Below are 23,679 nucleotides of genomic sequence, written 5' to 3' on the forward strand. Positions count from 1 at the left end.
AGGGAATACATAGTGGTTTTGTACATTATAGAACACTATATAAAGTCTGGAGGTAGCAGCAAATCCATGGATACTGTACATTAGGAAGTAACAAAGCAATGGATACTGTGTATTACAATCATATCAACAAAAGAGAAGATATATAATATGATAATATAATAATTATATTATATATACAAATAAAAAAAAAAAAAATATATATATATATTGTAAAAATTTTAATTTGTCTTTTCATGTGACAACACTGAAGAAATGACACTTTGCTACAGCTTGTTTAACAGTGTAAATTTGCTGTCCCCTCAAAATAACTCAACAAACAGCCATTAATGTCTAAACCGCTGGCAACAAAAGTGAGTACACCCTTAAGGTAAAATGTCCAAATTGGGCCAAAAGTGTCAATATTTTGTGTGGCCACCATTATTTTCCAGCACCGCCTTAACCCTCTTGGTCATGGAGTTCACCAGAGCTTCACAGGTTGCCACTGGAGTCCTCTTCCACTCCTCCATGACAACATCATGGAGCTGGTGGATGTTAGCGACCTTGCACTCCTCACAGCTCAAAAGGGTTTAGGTCGGGAGACATGCTTGTCGAGTTCACCACCTCAGTTTCTTTAGCAAGGCAGTGGTCATCTTGGAGGTGTGTTTGGGGTCGTTATCATGTTCGTTATCATGTGGCCCAATCTCCGAAGGGAGGGGATTATGCTCTCCTTCAGTATGTGACAGTAAATGTTGGCATCCATGGTTCCCTCAATAAACTGTAGCTCCCTAGTGCCGGCAGCGCTCATGCAGCCCCAGACCATGACAGTCCCACCACCATGCTTGACTGTAGGCAAGACACACTTGTCTTTGTACTCCTCACCTGGATGCCGCCATACACGCTTAACACCATCTGAACCAAATACATTATCTTGGTCTCATCAGACCACAGGACATGTTTCCAGTAATCCATGTCCTTAGCCTGCTTGTCTTCAGCAAACTGTTTGTGGGCTTTCTTCTGCATTATCTTTAAAAGAGGCTTCCTTCTGGGACAACAGCCATGCACTGCCATGGCCTGAGCACTGACAGGCTGACCCCCCAACCCTTAACCTCTGCAGCAATTCTGGCAGCACTAATACGTCTATTTCCCAAAGACAACCTCTGGATATGACGCTGAGCATGGGCACTCAACTTCTCTGGTCGATCAGGACAAGGCCTGTTCTGAGTAGAGCCTGTCCTGTTAAACCGCTGTATGGTCTAGGCCACCATGTTGCAGCTAGGTTTCAGGGTCTTGGCAATCTTATTATAGCCTAGGCCATCTTTATGTAGAGCAACAATTCTTTTTTCAGATCCTCAGAGAGTTCTTTGCCATGAGGGGCCATGTTGAACTACCAGTGACCAGTATGAGAGAGTGAGAGCGATAAAACCAAAGGTAACGCACCTGCTAACCATTCACACCTGAGACCTTGTAACACTTATGAGTCACATGACACCGGGAGGGAAAATGGCTAATTGTGCCCAATTTGGACATTGTCACTTAGGGGTGTACTCACTTTTGTAGCCAGCGGTTTAGACATTAATGGCTGTGTGTTGAGTTATTTTGAGGGGACAACAAATTTACACTGTTATACAAGCTGTCTACTTTACATTGTAGCAAAGTGTCATTTCTTCAGTGTTGCCACATGAAAAGATAAAATAAAATATTTACTAAAATGTGAGGGGTGTACTCAGTTTTGTGAGATACTGTATATATTTCAAGGCCTGCAGTAAGATAGTATCCTTTCTTCCACTTGAGCACTGACTGTATCTAATTACAGTGGTTTTGTAAATATTGTACACATTGTTTTTTTCTTTATCATGACCATTGCCTAAAAAATGCATTTATAAAAATATTTTTTATTTAATCAGCCAACTGGTGGAATTCCAGACTCCTTTTTACATGTTTACCTCGCTATACTTATCTGCTTTTCTGAAATAAAGTCTGTTTGCAAAAAATATTTAAAATGAAAATAAATTTAACCTCTAAGCTCCATAATCATATATACTTATATATATATATATATATATATATAATCCATTTTAAATGTAATACTTATTGAAATGACAATAAAGATGAATGAAGATTGAATGCATTATATAGTGATTTAGGCTTTATTTAGTAGAATACAAATCTGAAATAATATATTAATTGGTGAGATCCAACGGAACATGGGTTGATGTAATTTGTCCTACATAATCTATAAATTTTTACACCCACCGTCTTGACTTCTTTTAGTTTCCACGTTTATGTATAAAATAGTAACAGTAAAAAATATTTTTTTCTGGTATCACATGCATGAATAATTCTTAGGTTGATAAATGCCAGAAAATATAAAATGAAGGTCCTCCAGTATTCATTACCAATAAATCAACTAAATGTTTCAGAGAACAAAAATGCTATTATATTTTATTATTATATACATATATATAAATAACTTGCCTTTTATCTCTGTGAGGATATACTGTAGTAGATTAGCTACTGAAATAATATGCACAAAGTTGAAAATGCAATGGCAATACCCACAGTTTCCTTATTGTACTTACACACATACACATATACAGTAAACACATATACATACACATTATACATATATAAATCTGCACACATATACGGTGCATATAAACACATACATACACACATGAACATATGAACACACACATGCAATACATATAAACACACAGACATATACATAAAAGCACACACACACACACACACACATACTTTTTTTTAAAAGTTCAGTTCTGTTTCTGCACTCGCATCGCTGAGTACTGCACAGTAGGGGGAGGTGGAGAGCACAGGATTCAGGAAGACTCCTCCACCTTCCACTGATTGTACTTTCATGACTGCAATTCACTGTCCTGACCGAGCTTCTACTGTGCGAATGTATCGTTCAGCAGAGGAGTGGGAGCTCAGTCTCATCCAAATGCCTTTCTCTACCAGGATACTGCAGCACCCCTGACTCCTTTAAACAGCATTCTAGGGTGTCGCAGCACCCCGGTTAAGAAAGGCTGGTTTGAAGCATAGATACAACCTAGTATTATAGAGCCATTCTACTCCAAAGTACCCTGGTTCAGTGATGTTCAAACTTTGGTATACCATGATACAGGAGATTTGTGCTATTGGAGAAGTGGGATTGTGCTGGGGAGAAGGAGGAGGGTTAGTTATGGAGGGATATTTGTGCTTTAGGGGGTTTGCAGGGGGTAAATTAATGCTTTGGGGAGCATATGTGTGTTTAAGTATGAAGGTAGGGGGATGATTTGTGCCAGGGAGAGATTTATGCTTGGAAGGTGAAGAATTGTGCTGGGTGAGAAATTTCATTGGGGGGGGTGAATTTTGAATGGGGGGGGGGGGGGGATTTGCGTCAGTTATAACAAACAGCAAACAGTCATCAGAAACCGCTCTGTATTTGGGTCTCCGTGCAGCTGCCCAGTGCTGGACTAAGGCTGGCCATAAATTATACAATTTTCTGTACAATTTTCTTGAAATTTACCTTCAACTATGTAGTACAAAGGCCTGTTTAATTGGATACAAGTGAAAGTGTTGTTTGGCTTTGACCTCATATTATGTGGTTTGTGGTAAAGCTGGCCATACAATATACACTTTTCCTGTACAATTTTTCTTTAGATATACCAAAACCATATATGTATAAATATGAGGTCAAAGCTAAGCCCTTTCACTTTGTATGCAATCAAGCAGGACCTTGTACTACATACAGTCAGGTAAATATATTAACATTGACGCAACTCAAATCTTTTTGGCTCTATACACCACCACAATAAATTTGAAATGAAACAAACAAGATGTTCTTTAACTGCATGCTTTCAGCTTTAATTTGAGGGTATTTACATCCAAATCAGGTGAAAGGTGTAGGAATTACAACATTTTGTATATGTGTCTCCCACTTTTTAAGGGACCAAAAGTAATGGGACAACTGGCTGCTCAGCTGTTCAATGGCCAGGTGTGTGTTATTCTCTCATTATCCCATATACAAGGAGCAGATAAAAGGTCCAGAGTTCATTTAAAGTGTGCTATTTGCATTTGGAATATGTTGCTGTCAACTCTCAATATGAGATCCAAAGAGCTGCCACTATCAGTGAAGCAAGCCATCATTAGGCTGAAAAAACAAAACAAACCCATCAGAGAGATAGCAAAAACATTAGGTGTGGCCAAATCAACTGTTTGGAACATCCTTAAAAAGAAAGAATACACCGGTGAGCTCAGCAACACCAAAAGACCCGGAAGACCATGAAAAACAACTGTGGTGGATGACCGAAGAATTCTTTCCCTGGTGAAGAAAACATCCTTCACAACAGTTGGCCAGATCAAGAACACTCTCCAGGAGGTAGGTGTATGTGTGTCAAAGTCAACAATAAAGAGAAGACTTCACCAGAGTGAATACAGAGGGTTCACCACAAGATGTAAACCATTGGTGAGCCTCAAAAACAGGAAGGCCAAATTGGAGTTTGCCAAACAACATCTAAAAAAGCCTTCACAGTTCTGGAACAACATCCTATGGACAGATTGGACCAAGATCAACTTGTACCAGAGTGATGGGAAGAGAAGAGTATGGAGAAGGAAAGGAACTGCTCATGATCCAAAGCATACCACCTCATCAGTGAAGCATGGTGGTGATAGTGTCATGGCGTGGGCATGTATGGCTGCCAATGGAACTGGTTCTCCTGTATTTATTGATGATGTGACTGCTGACAAAAGCAGCAGGATGAATTCTGAAGTGTTTCGGGCAATATTATCTGCTCATATTCAGCCAAATGCTTCAGCACTCATTGGGCGGCGCTTCACAGTGCAAATGGACAATGACCCGAAGCATACTGCGAAAGCAACCAAAGAGTTTTTTAAGGGAAAGAAGTGGAATGTTATGCAATGGCCAGCTTAATTGAGTGATTGTTTGCCAAGAAATGGGCAGGGGCCTAGGTGCGGTTAAGAAGTACCCTTCCACATTGTAGCACTGAAAACTGGAGGATTGGGATAATGACTGTGGTTTAACTATATATGGGAGATAGAAACTTTATTTCCAAATAAAACATTTAAAATGTCTTGTAGCAGGTGTAGGGGTAACTACATAATTTTTTCCTGGCTGGAGTTCAGCTTTAAAGCACACATGCAAAAACATGGAGTTATTGCAAGTAGGGTGAGTCCAAAGTAACAAACATGCATATTTCATGTGCCAATACCTGATAGGTGATGTTTTTCCCAGGCAAGTGGTTCATTAAGTTGTATGGGGTTATAAAGATGACAACCATGGAGATTACCCCTTCAAAACAAATTTGCAAGACCGCCCCCATATTGCTTTCCTTTTAGGTACCTTTTAATTACTATAGACCTTTTTTGTGCTAGAAAAAGACCAGTGTTTGTAGGTAAAGCGACATGCCTAATTCCAGCCAACAGTAGGCCTTTTTTCCTAAGATAAATGTCTTCTTGTTCTCAGCTCAAGAGGCCCAGATGGAATAAAGAATTTTCTGTCTCATTCCAATGAGTTTTAAAAGACCTTCTTGATAGCTTTATTTTCCTAAACATATTAACTTATTTGCAAAAGCATGCATTTAAATGTGATCATGTGAAAGAAATGATTACTGAAATGTTGTTTATGTCTCTCTGTGAGTTTATTACAGAGAAATATATTGATAATTAAAATGAAATCTTTTCACACTTTAACCACTTCAGCTTCGGTAGGTTTTACCCCCTTCGTGACTAGGCCCCTTTCTGCTATGCGGCACTGCGCTATTTTAACTGACAATTACGCGGTCATGCAATGCTGTATCCAAACGGAATCCATATCATTTTTTTCACTCAAATAGAAATTTCTTTTTGGTGGATTTGATCACCTCTGGGTTTTTTATATTCTTTATTATATAAATGAAAATATACGACAATTTCTAAAAAAAAAAACAATATATTTTAATTTCTGCTAAAAAAACATATCCCATTTAAAAAAAAAAAAATCTCCTAATAAATTTTGGGCAAAATGTATTCTGCTACGTGTTTTTGTTAAAAAAAATCCCCAAAATTGTTAATTGATTGGTTTGTGTGAAAGTTATAGCATCTACAAGCTATGGGATATATACTGAAATTTTTATTTAATTTATTTTTTTTATACTAGTAATGGCTACTTTTAATGGGACTGCGATAGTGCGGCAGGCAATCTGACACTGGAAGGAACTTACTAACTGCCACGGACCTCACCAGTGACATTACAGTAATACAGTGATCAATTCTAATAATATAAATAATAATATCTAAGCTTCTGTCGTCTGCCTGCCTGATACTAAAATATATGGGGACACTGTGAGGGGGATGCCTGATTAACCACTTGCCGTCTGCTCACTCGAGCACTACTGCGGCAAAGTGGTTGGTTATCGTCTGGCGACGTAGACCTACGTCGCCAGATACTCCCCTTTCTTGGCGGCGTGTGCGCCGCCGGAGGCTCGCTCCCGCTGTATTCAGTCACAGCGGGAGTTGGGCCAGGGTAGGAGCAGCGGCGATCGCCGCTGCTCTTCCCCGATCGTCGGGGAATCGAGTGTGGAGATCCGCCTGCTTGTGTAAACATAAGTGGGCGGTTCTCCTAAGTGACAGGCAGGGTCAGATTGCAGGGTTCAGCATAGCTGAACCTGCGATCTGTCCCTGTGTCACACAGTCACCTCCCCCCACACACGTTAGTAAGCACCAGGCATACATTAACCCCTCCATCTCCAATAAAATTAACCCCTTCCCTGCCAGTGTCATTTTTACAGTAACAGTGCATATATATATAGCACTGATTACTGCAGTAATGTCACTGGTACCCCCAAAAGTGTCAAAAATGTCAGTCAGGGGTCCGATCTGTCCGCCACAATGTCGCAGTCCCGCAAAAAAAATCGCAGATCGCCGCCATTACTCGTTAAAAAAAACCCACCAAAAATGACAGAAATCTTTCCCTTAGTTAGTAAACGCAATAACTTTTGCGCAAACCAATCAAAATACGCTTATTGTGATTTTTTTAACCAAACATAGGTAGCAGAAAACAAATTGGCCAAAAATTTGAAAAAATTTTGATTTTTACATTTTTTTGGGGGGGAATTTCATATAAAAAAATGTGAAAAATATTGTTATTTTTTCAAAATGTATGCTCTTTTTTTGTTTATAGCGCAATAAGTAAAAATTGCACAGGTGATCAAATACCACCAAAAGAAGGTTTTGTTTGTGGGAAAAAAAGGACGTAAATTTCATTTGGGTATGGCATTGCACGACCGCGCAATTGTCAGTTAAAGTCACACAGTGCCGAATCTCAAAAAGTGGCTCAGACGTAAGACAGCAAAATCCTCTAGTGGTAAAGTGGTTAAAGGAGGAACTGTCATGGGGAAACTCTGATATCATGCTGCACTTGATGTAAGGAGGCACTCTGATGGGATACCTGATGTGAAGGGGACACTTAATGTAAGGGGCACTGTGATGGGCACACCTAATGTAAAGGGGCACTCTGATGGGGACACCTGACAAAGGAGGACACTTTGATAGGCACACTTAAAAGAAGTGGAAACCTGATGTAAAGGAGAAAATAGGTTGTTCACTTTAGATAAACAAATAGGGCAGCGCTAAAAAAAAATAATTAATTAAAATGTCTCGGTGACAACTGAGACAATGCTATTTAAATGCAAATAAATATCTGCAGTATATATCTGTACTTGCATTTAAATTGCGCTGTCTCAGTTGTTACTGAGACACATATATATATATATATATATATATGTATATATATATATATATATATATATATATATATATATATATATATTTATTTATTTATTTTTTGAGCATTGCATTGTTTGTTAATAAATTATTCCTTATGCTTGGTATCAGAGCATAGTTTTTTTTATTTAGGGATTGTTCACTTTCTAAGGGCATTTTCTTGTAGCTTAATGAGTGTGGTGAAAATTTACTTTGCAAAGAATACCAAACCACCCACAAGAAAAAAAAAAAACAGTAACTTTGCTTTAAATGATTGGAAGATGGAAGTCAGCAGAGCTTCACCTCATTCACAAATCTTAAGAAATATTCCCTTGCAAAGTGCCCATATGCCTTTAGTAAAGGGGGAATCTTCTTCAGTAGTACTAGCACCATAGATCCAACAGGTAAACCATATAGTATAAGTTTTTATACGCAATTATTTAATTGCATGTAGCATTTCATTAGTATATGTCTTCTGCAATAATATTGATGATACCTTTCTTTAAAATCTTCTGCACATGCTTGTATATTTTCTGTCTGCAGCATAAGTCGGGCATTTTCCAACACAGCATCCCCAACCTGTAAAAACAAGACAACTATAAAGGTGACATGGACCGACATGGACCTATACATATATTTTGTGTGTAGAGCTTTATATATATGCACAATTGGTTGAGTATGCATTGTCCCCAGATGCATTTACCCAAGGTCACGTTATCTCAGGCTCAATCTCTGCTGTTTTTTGCTAGGTATAGATAAATGGATTGGCCAAGACAGAAGATACCTGGGAAATTTCATCCTGGAGAACAAACCTAGCATCATTATGGTAAGGAATGTGTTCTGTGGTGCACTGCAATTATTGGTAGGGCTTGCGAATAGTGGCTATAAAGGACATGTTTTATTGCTGTACACCTATTGCATACACTGTATAGATGCTAAAAAAGGATAGTCCTAGATGGATTAAAAGCATTGAAGTACTTTATGAGCTCTGAAAATGACGTGGACTAAAATGCTTTATAAAATATCAACATGTAAAAAACATTTTTTCATTCACAAATGAGCAAAACATATTTCCCAGTTTTGTTAGTTGTGCAATGGCAGACTGAGCAAAAAAGCAGGAGAGCATCTTTATAGAACAGAAAGAAGTAAATAAATTAGTTTAACCCTTACATTTTTAAAGAAGTGCAATAATTGCACTAAAGCAGACAGAAAATCAAACAGTAGTTTAAGTCCTTTAGCCCACCTTGAGACTGTCATTAAAAATGGCCTATGAGACCTCCAAATTCTTATATTTGTCTTACAGTGAGGTCCTTATAAGTTCCACTTTTTTCTATGGCAAAGGCTTGAATCTGTGTGAGACAGAAGCTTTGACTGCCTGCCTATCCCTAAGCACAGAATTAACAGGGAGAAGTCCCTGGGGCCACATAGTGAAGGTGGCAGAGAGAAGGCACCAAGACTGTATAGTAGTGGAAGGAAGGAGGTAGAAGAACTGTTTTTATGTTTGGGTGCGGGGGGGGGGGGGGGGCAACAAGATCGGATTGTACAGGAGAGGATAACCAGTAGATACTGAAAATGGATTGTGCCAACAGGACTGGAATATAAAAGGGGAAGAAATGCGACAGATAAGACAGATGGGGTGGAGAAGGAAACAAAAGACTCCCTAAGGGTGTTAGTGAGACCAGATTGTGAAAGAGGGAGAGAAAAAAGAAGCAAGGAGACTGGATAGTAAAGGAAGGGTCAAGTGTGTGTGGAAGCAACCAGGTAAGGAGTACAAAGACAAGTTTGTCATGCCTACAGTCAAGCATGGTGGTGGGAGTGTCATGGTCTATGGCTTCAAGAGTGCTGCTGGCACTGGGGAGCAATATTTCATTGAGAGAACCATGAATACCAACATGTACTGTGACATACTAAAGCAGAGCATGATTCCCTCCCTTCGGAGACTGGGCAACAGGGCGGTATTCCAACATGATAACAACCCCAAACCCACCTTCAAGAAGACCACTGCCTTGCTAAAGTAGCTGAGGGTAAAGGTGATGGACTGGCCAAGCATGTCTCCAGACCTAAACCCTATTGAGCATCTGTGGGGCATCCTGAAACGGAAGGTGGAGGAGCGCAAGGTCTCTAACCTCCACCAGCTCTGTGATGTCGTCATGGAGGAGTGGAAGAGGACTCCAGTGGCAACCTGTGAAGCTCTAGGGAACATCATGCCCAAGAGGGTTAAGGTAGTGCTGAAAAATAATAGTGGCCACACAAAATATTGACACGTTGGGCCCAATTTGGACATTTTCACTTAGGGGAGTACTCACTTTTGTTGCCAGCGGTTTACACATTAATGGCTGTGTGTTGAGTTATTTTGAGGGGACAGCAAATGTACACTATTATACAAGCAGTACACTCACTATTTTACATTTTAGCAAAGTGTCATTTCTTCAGTGTCGTCACATGAAAAGATAAAATAAAATATTTACAGAAATGGGAGGTGTGCACTCAGTTTTGTGAGATACAGTATATATATATATATATATATATATATACATAAATATATATATACTCAGGGCTTTTTTTCACAGAGAATAGGTGCAGGAACTCCCCCTTTTCAAGTCACCCCTTGTCTCCGCCCCTACCCACCTCCGAGCACCGTTTCTTGGTTCCACCCATTACCCACCTCCCAAGACTACCCCTTTTAGATAATACAGTAACATTTGTGGTACTAACTAATTTGTATTGAGCTTGGTAATGATAACAAGAAAACCAGTAGAATAGATCCCCTGCACCCAGCAACAATGGACCACTCACAACAAAACACCCCCCTCCCTAGCAGCAACAACAGATATCCTCACAACCAGCATCAGCAGACCCTCTGGAAGAATAAATTCTCCCCCCCAGCAACAATGGACCACCTACAAGAAAATACCACCCCCTTCCCTCCCAGAAACGACTGACCCCCCAGCAACATAAGACCCACCCTTAGCAACAATAGATCCCCTGCCAGCAACAACAGATCTCCCCAGCAACAGATCCCCCTACAATAATAGATTCCCTCCAGTGGCAATAGATCCCCAGCAACCAGCATCAACAGACCCTGCAGCATACCTCCAGCACCCCTTGCCATTACATACATTCAGTCCTGGAGGTGCCGGAACTGCGTTCCCCCGCGTTCCCGCTGAAAAAAAGCCCTGTATATACTGTATATAGATAGATAAGTAGATATGTATGGAAGTACAGTATATCCTGTGCTCCTTTGTCGAACTATCTTCCCCACTAAGAATATATACATTTGTGGGAACTAAGATAGATAGATAGATAGATAGATAGATAGATAGATAGATAGATAGATAGATAGATAGATAGATAGATAGATAGATAGATAGATAGATAGATAGATAGATAAATCCTACATGGGCACCTCGATAGGGCAGGACCTAAAGTCAATGACAGTTGCTGTGCATTATATATCTACTTTTCCTTCTTCAGACCTCTAATTAAAGTGCCAGGAAGAGGGAAGTTCTGCAGCATTCACTTACTAGCTGCAAAGGACGTTTTTCCTCTGCCAGACATTGTAACTGCCTTTATTAACAATATGCAGGTAAGCTATATAACACCCAGCAGTTGTCAGTAACTGCAGGCCTCACTAGGATTGAGGTCTAAACAGGCCACCACCCAAACATTTCTTATTTATATTTGCCCAGGAGGTAAATTCTTCACTGCCCACTTTAGATAGGTGGGCTACTTTAATAAACTGGCATCTTTTTGTAGTTCAATGGAGGACTGGGTTATGTACCAGGGCCACACAAAACATAGTTGGCTTAAAGGAAGAACATCACATTACTGGGCCCTGTCATATTTTGTAAAACAAGATTTAAGGTGGGAACAAAGCTAACTCTTTAAAGTGTTTTGCTGGTGCCTCCGTCTAAATCCCTTCACTGTTGTCAGAAGAGAAAGTGGAATGGGAAAAATCCAATATATGTCAGTTATTATCAGACCAGAAGCAGAGAGCAAACCCAAAAGGGACACATGCTTTAGGGTAGGGTTTGTCTATACTTAGACGGGAGAGGAAATTCCCCCAATGGGAAATAAAATCCCATCTACACTCTTTCTGAAACAAAAATGTTTGCTATATTCTAGCTCTACTGAATCTACATTGAACTTATTACATGTACAATTTTGAAATATTAAATGTAAAATTGTATGTCCTAACAGAACTTTGATAGCCTCTAAAAATCCAAAATGTTAGATACCCTCACTGCCTAAAATAAGCACATTAAGGAAGAACAGTCAATATTTTTTTTTCTTGAGAAAGTCTATTGCTGGCCTCATTCAATGTGTTATGATGAAATCAAAAGTTTTCTTTATTCCTCATAAATAAAGTAGACAGACAGTGTACAAACAGACGTGTCGGGTTGACGCGTTTCACGACGCTGTAGGTCGCTTACTCATAACCACACCATTATGTCTGTTTGTCTGTTTGTACACTGTCTGTCTACTTTATTTATGAGGAATAAAGAAACCTTTTGATTTCATCATAACACCTTGAGTGCGGTCTCAAACTTGGATTTCTTCTACTCTTGAATGACGGATCTGACCTGCACCGGGTTTGGAACATACACCTGAGTGGCTTTCTCTCATTGTTTCTATTGCTGGCCTCACCATCTGAAAATGCTGGTTGCTTTGCTGACATACTGAAGCACTTGCTTCCTCATTGACCCAAAGCAATACAGAGATCAGGATTTCTGTTTCTGCTCCTGCAGTGACAGATTTCATATTGCTTTAAATTTTTGGTTCAGGATAGAGTGACAAGGGTTAAAACCATAAAATTTTGCACTCTTGCTCTATTATGGAGATTTCCTGTCAATTTCTGACCCTTAAGGTCCGTACACACAATCTGAAAATCGGACAAAAAATACCTTTTTCAAAGCAAATGTACAATAAATTTATTGTTAAGTACATGGGACTTAATCTGAAATTATCCAAAGTAACATACATACACAAAACATTTTCTCCTACAATACCAGATAGTACGATTTTCGTTTACTCAGTTTTCATCTGAAAATACAATACATTACATCACTTCCAAATTTTTTATTCTGTCACATGAGAATTTTCATAGTTTAGTAACCTCTTTATTTTCAATTTGAAGGCTAGCATTCAAAAAAATCCTAATGATCAGATAATCTCATTGTGTGTACCAGGCTTAAGACAGTTGTCACCAAAACAAGTGTTCTCTTTTGAAAGGCCTTCCCCATTTTTTCTGTTTGTTTTTTTTCCCTGGGGACACAGAAAGCAATGAAACATTGACACAGTTGCTATCCCTTCCAAATTAGATTCCAAAACTGAAAAAAGTTTTGGCTTTAAATACAGTACACTCTAAGGTTTAATAACATTATATACTGTAATATATATATTATATTTTAAAACAGATCGTTTTTATGATGTTGGCTTTGTTTTTAGGGCCATACCCGGCTGCTGAATACATTTGGGATGTATCTGTGATGATATTGCATGAAAGAATTCCTTAATTATCCAATTCGGACCACAACCCCAACTCCATCCTCTACCTTGCTTTACTCTGGCCTGTAAACACTGTTACCTGCTGCCTTGTGCTTCTCTCTAATGGCACTTTTCCACTGCAAGTACCGGCTCGGCTCCACTCGGCACTGCTTGGCCCAGCTCGGCCCAGTTTGCTTTTCCACTGCGTGGTACGATTCGGCACCTTTCAGCACTGTATAGGCTCTACTCGGCTCGGTTTGCTTTTCCACTAACTAGTAAGTGGGTGGGATTACAACGATTCTCTGACCAATCAGTGGCTAGTAGTGACGAACAATCAATGCTGCATGCAAAGGATTGTGGCGTATGGTATCGGTATGGCCTGCTTGGAACCACAACCGAGGTGGTATTGTTTAAGCGAGCCGTACAGAGCCGTACCATGCAGTGGAAAAGCGCCGTTGTACCAAACCGTACCGAACCGTTCTAACACGTACCATGCGGTTCCATGCAGTGGAAAAGCGCCAAACCGAGCCAAACCGATCCGTACCATGCAGTGGAAAAGCGCCATAAGCGGACTAAGCACCTTTTTTGCAGACACGTTTTCTAAATTTGGACTAATTAGTCCACAGCACCAACTGCCATTTTTGGTTCACTAGTTCTTGTGTTTTGTATAGGTGGATCACTTGATGTTGTTTCCACACTTTTAAAGTATGACTTTTTTGCCACATGTCTTTTACAAAAACTATTTCTGGCCAGATTTCTCCAGACTGTAGATAGTGTAACACAGTCCCACTGGTTTCTACCAAGTATGAGCCAATGGTGTCACTGGACAATTTCTGATTGGAAAGGGACATCAGGATTATATAGCTTTCATTTTTTGCACCTGATTTTCTTTGGCCAACCACTGCCTTTTTTAGTTCTCAAACTTTCTGGTTTCTTCGTACTTCTGCAAAAGAGTTTGGACCTCTAGAAACACCTGTCTTCTTTGAAATTTCTGCCTGTAGGAGATCTTCTTGATGCACTGGGACCACCCTGTGTCTTGTTGCTGTGCTCAGTCTTGACAGTGTGTAAGATTTTTTACATTGAACTGTCTTCAGCAGCCTTTCTAAGGCAACGTTTTATGGAACCCTATGGCTCCTCTGAAGTTTACTAAGGGTTTCATGAGCAATTTCTGTCAGGGAAGCAATTATCTTTTTACCTGTAAATGGGCACTGTTTCCACTGATCACAAATGTAAACGAGCATTGCACTAACCACCAGTATACATATTTAGGGTGGACCTTGTGAGCTCTCTCTTTTCCCCAGGCTTCGGCCTGGGGAGATTGTGTGATGTGCAGCTGTGTGACTAGGCTTGGGGATCCTTAGGACAAGGAACCCGCAGAGAGTCTGGAAAAGCATCAAGAGGATGCTCTTGCTATAGGAGATGCTGCTTCTTCTGATAACTGTGCAGGTTGCTGGTTTCAGCTTTAAGACCTCTTTTATCTATACTGAGGTCCATGGAGAAACTGTGAGTCTGCAAGTCAGTAAGGTTTTTTGAATTCCGTGCCCCTCTCTCCAATGTGTTGCTAAGAGAAATAGAATCTTTAACCACTTTACCACTAGCCATTGTGCTGCTACTGCGGCACAGTGGCTCGTTATCGTCCAGCGACGTAGACCTACGTCGCTGGACTCCTCCCCCTGTAGGCGGTGCTCGCGCGCCGCCGGAGGAGCGCTCCCGCTGTTTTCATTCACAGCGGGAGTCGGGCCAGGGGAGGAGCGGCGGCGATCGCCGCTGCTCTGCCCCGATCGTCGGGGAATCCAGTTTGGAGATCCGCCCGCCTGTGTAAACAGAGCGGGCGGATCTCCTAAGTGACAGGGAGCGACAGATCGGAGTGTTCAGCATAGCTGAACATCCGATCTGTCCCTGGCTCACTCAGTCACCTCCCCCCCACATGTTAGTAAGCACCAGGCATACATTAACCCCTCCCTCTCCAATAAAATTAACCCCTTCCCTGCCAGTGTCATTTTTACAGTAACAGTGCATATTTATAGCACTGATTACTGCAGTAACGTCACTGGTCCCCCTAAAAGTGTCAAAAATGTCAGTCAAGGGTCCGATCTGTCCGCCGCAATGTCGCAGTCCTGCAAAAAAAATCGCAGATCGCCGCCATTACTCGTTAAAAAAAAAACACCAAAAATTACAGAAATCTTTCCCTTAGTTAGTAAACGCAATAAAAATACGCTTATTGCGATTTTTTTTACCAAACATGGGTAGCAGAAAACAAATTGGCCAAAAATGAAAAAAAAAATTGGTTTTTACATCTTTTTTGGGGGGAATTTCATATAAAAAAATGTTAAAAATATTGTTATTTTTTCAAAATAAACGCTTTTTTTTGTTTATAGCGCAAAAAGTAAAAATCACACAGGTGATCAAATACCACCAAAAGAAAGCTCTGTTTGTGGGAAAAAAAGGACGTAAATTTCGTTTGGGTACGGCGTCGCATGACCGCGCAATTGTCAGTTAAAGTCGCACAGCGCAGAATCGCAAAAAGTGGCCCAGACGTAAGACAGCAAAATGCTCTAGTGGTAAAGTGGTTAAATAGCCCTTAAAGTGACTGTTCCCAATGTTCTCTCTGTCCAAAACAAAAAAAAACAAAAAAAATTGCCTTTAGTTATACTTGAAGTACTATTTTTTTCATCTTTGGGTCCATTCAACCCAGATGCATTGACATGTTGGGTCATGTGACCTGCAACTGCTCTGAATTGTGGGTGCAGATGTCATTAGAGCAGCAGTTCTCAACCACTGGGCCATGGCCTACTACTAGGCAAACAAGTAGAACAAGTCCTACTTTATTTTAGGGCAGCTCAACACATTTTTAACATACGTCAGTGCAGTGCACTGTGCATCAGTGCACAGAAAAATAGCAGGTCAATGCATGTTTGGATCCTCTGCTATGCTTTAGTCGATCCTTTGTATGTTCCAAGAATTGAGGAGAAAGTTGCTTTTTAAAACATAACACATGCATTTACCTGCACACATGTTGCGCTGTGAATGAACCTTATATGTTTTCGGTCTGATGGCCAGTATTATTCAACCCATTTCCTCTGAGCCTAGGTCGTCTTGGACCCATCCCAGCCTGTGACTGAACAATGAAATGTAAAGCAGACAGTCGCGAGCTCTTCTGACTGTAAATCACCTTCCTATCAGCATGCTTCTTGTCAACACTTCTTGTCATTAACCGATTGGCTCCTTGTGCTAATACTTCCTCCCTCATTTCCGTTCCACTATAGGCATACTGCAAGAGGCTGACACCAGGTCAAATTCAGGTTATTGCACTACACTACTTGCATTTAAAAAATAAATTTAATGGAGTTTTAGTAATTACAGAGCTGTACAAATTTGAGTTTATTTTTAAAGGGGGCAAAGATCTTTATCATACAGCTTTGATCACAATTATTATTACTTTGTGTTAACACTGGGTATATACTGTGCATGGAGTGTAATGTAAGCACCTGGCTTACCTTACAAACAGGTCAGTATATTACAGTCAAAAATTACCAGGTTTTTAACTTGTGACTTTGTAGTCCACCTCTTCCTGCTCTATTGCACTCTCTAGCCAATAGGTAGCTGAGAATATGAGGAAGGGGTGAACTGCACATCAATCAGAGACCTGGTCATCTTTTCCTCTAATGCAGTGCTTGGTTTGTTAACAAGCTAGGTCATGCGACCTGCAGTTGCTTTGTTTTGTGGAGTCTGATGTCCTTATAGCAGTGGTTCTCAACCACTGGGCTGTGGCTCACTGCCAGACAATGGCCTTTCTTCTGTTGGGTCTCCAGCCAGCTGCAGATCCCCTACCTTACTACAGTGCTTCCTACCTTCCATAGTGCCCCACAGAGCACTTTAACCCCCCCCCCCCCACAGTCCCCTCAGGACTCCCACACCACAGTACAACTCCCAAACCTCCCGCAGTGCCACCCAGCCTCCCACAGTGCCCTCCAGTCTGCTGAAGAACCTCCAGACCCCCAAAATGCCCTAATACTCTAATAGTGTCTAACAGTGTATCGCAACCACCCACCGTGCCCCATTGCCCCTCAAATCCTTCAATCCTCCTACACAGTACCCATGCAAAGCCCCAGTCTCCTGGACAGATCCCAGCCCCCTCCAGAAACCTCATCCCCTGCTGGGCAACCAAGTCTGCTGCAGAGTCCCCTAACCCAAAACCCCACCCCTCTCCCCCCACAGAGACACCCAGCCCCATCCAGAGTCTTCCATCCTTTCAATACATCATTTGCATTCCTATATTTTTATTGAGCGAGTATAAGCCTTTTTTTGTTACTGTTGGGGTATGAACAGTTTCGGAGAATTTGCTTGGCCCTGGTCTCCATAAGGTTCACAATCACTGCCTTAGAGTCTTTGTTAAATTTAAAGAGTGCTGGTATCCAGTGCATGGCCTGAAATCTGAAGCACCAAGGGACCTGTTTTTAAAAAAGTCTGAGGTAAAAGTTTAATGACTTCATTACAGTTAGCACACATGCCGAGTTCATCAGATAAAGTGTCCTAAATCTGCTGACATTAATACTGTACAAGACGAAAGCCCAATCCATGCTACTATAATTCACTTACATATCATAAGTAGCTTCAAAATATATCTTGACAGCGTACCCATTGTGCAAACCATGAAATTGTTCTAAAAAGATAATGTCTAGCACACATTTTCAGGGGTTTTCACTTTTGATGTTTACAACTTTAGATTTGATCTATGTTGTATTATGCCATTGTAACTCACTGCCCTGTGTATATTTTATTTTTACCTAAAAGCCCTAGCCATTCTTGGGGAAGTTGTCAACTCACAGCATGGCTGGATAACTTTTATTGTTGTTGATGCATTGTTTGAAGATATGACTCTTGTGCCTTATTTCTTTGTATTTTTCATAATTTTCCAAACTATCCTCTCTGCTCCTCTCAAGACCTCCTGCTCGCTAGCTTCCTTGTTTTATACTCCCATGCTCTCAACCAGGACTTCTCCAGAGCCTCTCTCATCGTCTATAACTCTCTCCTCCAACATGTTTGGCTATCACCTACTCTGTCCAGGTAATCCCTAAAAACTCATGTCTTCAAGGGGAACACATTTTGCAGAAGTTTTTCTCCAAGCAACCATGACCTCTGGCATCACTGCAGTGAAGGATGAAGTGTTTTACAAGAGGAAGAGGTGGAAGATCGGCTGAGATGTGCACTCCATTGCTGGATTGTGCCCCACAGACTGGATCTCTCTCAATCTAAAGCCAGTTATGGTGATTCCAGGTGGTATGGTTCCTTCTTAATCATACTGCACAAGGATTTTAATGTTTAAGTGTGTAGCAAGGTTTCCAGGCCTGTGGCCTGAGATGGGTCTGCCATTGATACCGGTTACCTCTCCAGTCCATGTGAGCTGCGGCCCTGGGTGTGAGAACTGACACATTGACAACTCCGGCATTTTTGTTTGGTTGCTTTATTGTAGTTTTAGGGGATGGGAGAATGGAATGAGTGGGATACTCCTTTAGGCTCGACTAAGTACAACTCGGGACTTTCTCAGGAAAATGTCTGTTAACGCTGTCTCGACACCAGCCAACGTTCACTGACGCTCAGAACACACTGTAACTTGAATTAAGTGTTAGATCCTCGATCTTGAGTCTAGAAGATCCAGAACTGTAGAGCAATGAGCTATGGACATTGCTGTACCACAAAGTCACTAACTTCCTCCCCGGCCTTGCACTGGCTTGAGGTAGACTGTTGTGAAATCCTGTATGGCTGCAACTCTCAACTAAAACACTGCACACTATCTCTTCAGTGCCCAAACTGCAGGTGCCCCCTTTGTCTCGTCAGGGTCCCCTGACTTGGTACCCCCTCTGTCACTTCAGGGTCCTCTGACTAGGTACCCCTTTTACTGCTAGCTGACACTTGGATCTTAGAACCTTCTCCAGAGTGGTCCCCACTGACTCTAGGCAGACCCGCAGGGGCAATCCTCAGTACTCACGACCTCTGTAGGCTTTCCTGGGGCTGGACCCCTCTCGCTCTCCGCTGGTTCTCGGCACATCGGATCCCCCTCAGCTCAACTCAGCACTCTCTGGATTCTCCTGCAGCACCCGAGACATCCACCTCCTCTGACAGGAGGAGAGGCAGCCGTCCTCTCCCTCCTGGGACTCCGCTTCCCGCCAAAGACAATGAGTCATGCTCTCCCTCAAACTTATACCCACTCCCAGAATCCTTTGCGGCAGAATCTGCCTTCTGGGGTAGTTATAAGCCTGAATGTATCCCTGATTGGGTTTCCTCCACTGCCCTATGATAAGCCTCTCACAGAGCCAGTGGGGAGAATCCCCCTTTAGCAGACACACCTGGAAACCATGACACCCTACTAAAAGAAATCATGGCCCTGCTGTTAGGCAGACAAAGCCCACTATACATTTACCTAGCACCTACCTGTAGGGTGCTACAAGTGCATTGCTTTTGTTTATTTTAATGAAAAGAAAAAGCTGCACTAGGCCAGTGTGTTGTGTTTTGAACTTTTCCAGTTTACAGATGGCTCCTCTCTGCTCAAGAGCTGCAAAGCACAGCAGCTGGACTTTCATGGATGAACGGCTTGCAGCTGGAGAACCTGTTTCTCATAGGTGATGGCTTAGATCTATTTCTACTTGTAGAGAAAACGATTTGCAGTTCTGCAAAGCACTAATTAGTAGTCCATAGAAACTTATCAGAAATAACTTTGCTGAGGTTACACTAGATTACAGTGGTGGCGAACCTTGGCACCCCCGATGTTTTTGAACTATGTTTCCCATGATGCTCATGCACTCTGTGGTGTAGTTGAGCATCATGGGAAATGTAGTTCCAAAACATCTGGGGTGCCAAGGTTCGCCATCACTGCACTAGAACAAGATGAATTCTGATTGGTTACTATGGCTACTGAACTGTGGATTAAATTCTTTGATCCTAGTACAACTTTAATGAACAAGCCCGTTGGTACCCTATGCTTTACGTGATTGATGTATATATTTAAGACCTTTATAAGATAAACAGTCTTTAAAATTTTTCTTACATGTTTTAATGACATTTTCTATATAGTAATTTTGCCATGGCTTTATCATTTACCTAATTCTTTATTGAAAAGCAGTTTTTGTAAGCATAATCATTCATATAAATAGTATACTTGTCTTCATTAATTTAAATAAATTACAATTTATATCCTTCGTAAGTGTTAGGCATAGTAGCAAATGATGTAGGGGTGATCTTTGTGCTAGTCCAGGACCCAGGTAGGTGGACCCATGTTATTCCCATTTAAAATCCACTGCATTATTATAGCATTTGTAGAGAAAACATGAGGTTTGGATAGGGTGGAGAGTGTAAGGGTGGTGTGTCCCAATCACACTGTGATGGTGGTGTGTCCCAATCACACTGTGGAAATGTCTTATGACTAATTGCAGCTACACTGTGAATCTGCTTAATTACAATGGTTTCTCTTCATAATCACTCACCAGACACTTTATTAAGTACACCTGTTCAATTGCTAATCAACTTATCACATGGCAGCAACTCAATGCATTTAGGCATCTAGACATGGTGAAGACAACTTGCTGAAGTTCAAACCGAGCATCAGTATGGGGAAGAAATTGTATTTGAGGAACTTTGAATGTGGCATGGTTGTTGGTGCCAGGGGGGCTGCTCTGAGTATTTAAAAAAATGCTGATCTACTGGGATTATCACATACAACCATCTCTAGGGTTTACAGAGAATGGTTCAAAAGAGAAATTATCTAGCGAGCGGCAGTTGTGTGGACAGCAGCAGAAGACCACACCGGATGACACTCCTGTCAGCTAAGATCAGAAAACTCAGACTTCAATTCACACAGTCTCACAAAAATTGGACACTAGAAGATTGGAAAAATGTTGCCTGGTCTGATGAGTCTCAATTTCAGCTGTGGCTTTCAGAAGATGGTAGGGTCAGGATTTGGCGTAAACAACATGAAAGCATGGATCCATCCTGCCTTGCATTAATGGTTCAGGTTGGTGGTGTAATGGTGTGGGCAATATTTTCTCGGCACACTTTGGGCCCCTTAGTACTAATTGAGCATTGTTTAAACACCACGGCCTACCTGAGTATTGTTGGTGACCATGTCCATCCCTTTATGACTACAGTGTACCCACCTTCTGATGGCTACTTCAAGCAGGATAATGCACCATGTCACAAAGCTCATATCATCGTAAACTGTTTTTTGAACATGACAATGAGTTCACTGTACTCTGATGGCCTCCGCAGTCACCAGATCTCAATCCAATAGAGCACCTTTGAGATGTGGTGGAACAGGAGATTCGCATCATGAATGTGCAGCCGACAAATCTGTAGCAACTATCATATCAATATGGACCAAAATCTCTGCGGAAAGTTTCATCTTGTAGAATATATGCCACGAAGAGTTAAGGAAGTTCTGAAGGCAAAAGAGGGTCCAACCCAGTACTAGCAAGGTGTACCTAATAAAGTGGCCGGTGAATGTAAGTAAAAGTAGTGCTGGTTGGCTGACAAAACTGTGGATGGTTCTTTTAGGTCACATAATCACCAAATTCATTAGTTCTTATGTACAGTATGATGGCTTCATCATACTGTTATGAGATTCATTTTTCTTTACACAATTTACTTTGTGTTCCAGATTTTTAAGTGAGGCATTTGTGAAGAATTACAGTATATTGTTTAAATGTTTTACACCCTTCATTCTAAAATTGTTCTTGTATTATTTTAAGTCGGTGGTTCTCAAGCTGTGGTCCTCATCTGCAGATGTTTGTTGAGCTCTGGGTTGTTCATGGCCATTAGATGTAGCTTATGTAAACATTGCAATACACTGGTGATCAATGTTCCCTTTAAGGTGCGCGCATGCGCAGACGCGCAGTGTCATTGAAGGTCCCGCGCAAGCACAGATGCAGATCGCGCAGCCGCAGACGTGGCAGCCGGGGAGCAGAGCGCGCGCCCCGAGAGCACGCCCATTGTGTGACAATAGCGAATGAAAATTCATTATTGTCACACGGATCCTCCTCCTGGCCAATCAGGGAGTGGGTCCTCCCGCTTCCTGATTGGCCGAAAGGCCAACCCCATGCCATTGGCCGAGGAGGAGGCGCCGGGAGGACTGAGGAGACGCGGGAAGCCGGGGACTGAACTGAAGAGAAGCTGCCATGACCGTGAGGTAAGTGTACGGACAGGAGGAGGATGGGAGGAGACGCGGGGAGTCGGGACTGAAGAGAAGCTGTCGTCAGGTAAGTGCACTGGTCTAGCGGGGGGAGCGCTGGCATCTCTGCATTAAAAGGTGGCACACTGGCAACTCTACATTGAAAGGTGGCACGCTGGCATCTCTACATTGATTGGGGGCAATGCTGTGGCACTCTGCATTGATTGGGGGCAATGCTGTGGCACTCTGTATTGATCGTGGGCAATGCTGTGGCACTCTGCATTGATTGGGGGCAATGCTGTGGGCACTCTGCATTGATTGGGGGCAATACTGTGGCCACTCTGCATTGATTGGGGGCAATGTTTTGGGCACTCTGCATTGATTTGGGACAATGCTGTGGCACTCAGCATTGATTGGGGGCAATGCTGTGGCACTCTGCATTGATTGGGGGCAATGCTGTGGGCACTCTGCATTGATTGGGGGCAATGCTGTGGGCACTCTGCATTGACGTCCCCTCCCCCCCACAGAAAAATGATCAAACGTTGACCGGTCCGCGGCGATAAAAAGGTTGGGGAGCACTGCGCTCAGAAATTTTTTTATTTGCTCAGCACAGTAAAAAATTAGAGGGAACATTGCTGGTGATGCGGCATCCTCTGCCATTGCTTCACAAAATCTTGGCAGGACAAATCATGGCATCATCAGTATGGATGGAGGGAAAAAGCATTCAAATGTATTGGCTTGTAGTTAAAAAGGAGGGTGTACTTTTACAAGAGGGGTGTGGCTGGGGAGTTTGTGAACTTTAAGGCCCGTGCAAGGCAGAGTGAAGAAGGGGCCAATACTGTAGATGGGTAGCAAAGGGATTACACAAAGCCCAGTAGCCCTTTTCTGGTAGTGGTAGATTTTTGTGGGCTAAAAATGGGTACCATGCAAAGTGTCCCTTGACTGACATGGTAAAGGAAAATGATCGTAAAGCACATGGTTTATTGTGACAAAGCTTTTCACATATTCTAGCATCATCTTCCTTTGTAGCTCATGGAAATTGTTCACCAGGTATCTTAGAACCACAAAATAATCTAGGGCTGGAAGATTTCCCTCTGCCAGATCCTGATCGTAGGTCTGAACGGGAGAAGATAGATACTCAGCATGTGTCATTGTCTGAAGGTCCTACTCTAATTGAAGTCTGAATGCCTCTCAGGTAAGACCTCTGCTAAGAGATGTGGAAAAGGAACGTATTAGGTACAGTAGTGTCAGGAAGCCATCAGCTGTGAGACTCCCCCAGCAAGTAGATGAGGAAC

The 23,679-nt window shown here is 41.8% G+C and overlaps 1 protein-coding gene across 1 annotated transcript in view; it reads right to left on the minus strand.

Annotated features, from left to right (window-relative positions):
• Positions 1–23,679, minus strand: part of BFSP2 (beaded filament structural protein 2) — a 64,111-nt gene that overhangs the window by 34,264 nt on the left and 6,168 nt on the right. The window contains exon 2 of the mRNA XM_082259500.1: positions 8,234–8,316. Within this exon, the coding sequence (XP_082115626.1) occupies positions 8,234–8,316 (83 nt within the window). The remainder of the gene's footprint in view (positions 1–8,233; positions 8,317–23,679) is intronic.

The sequence above is a fragment of the Pelophylax lessonae genome (genome assembly GCF_965119305.1).
Source record: "Pelophylax lessonae genome assembly, chromosome: 5".
Classification (NCBI taxonomy): domain Eukaryota; kingdom Metazoa; phylum Chordata; class Amphibia; order Anura; family Ranidae; genus Pelophylax; species Pelophylax lessonae.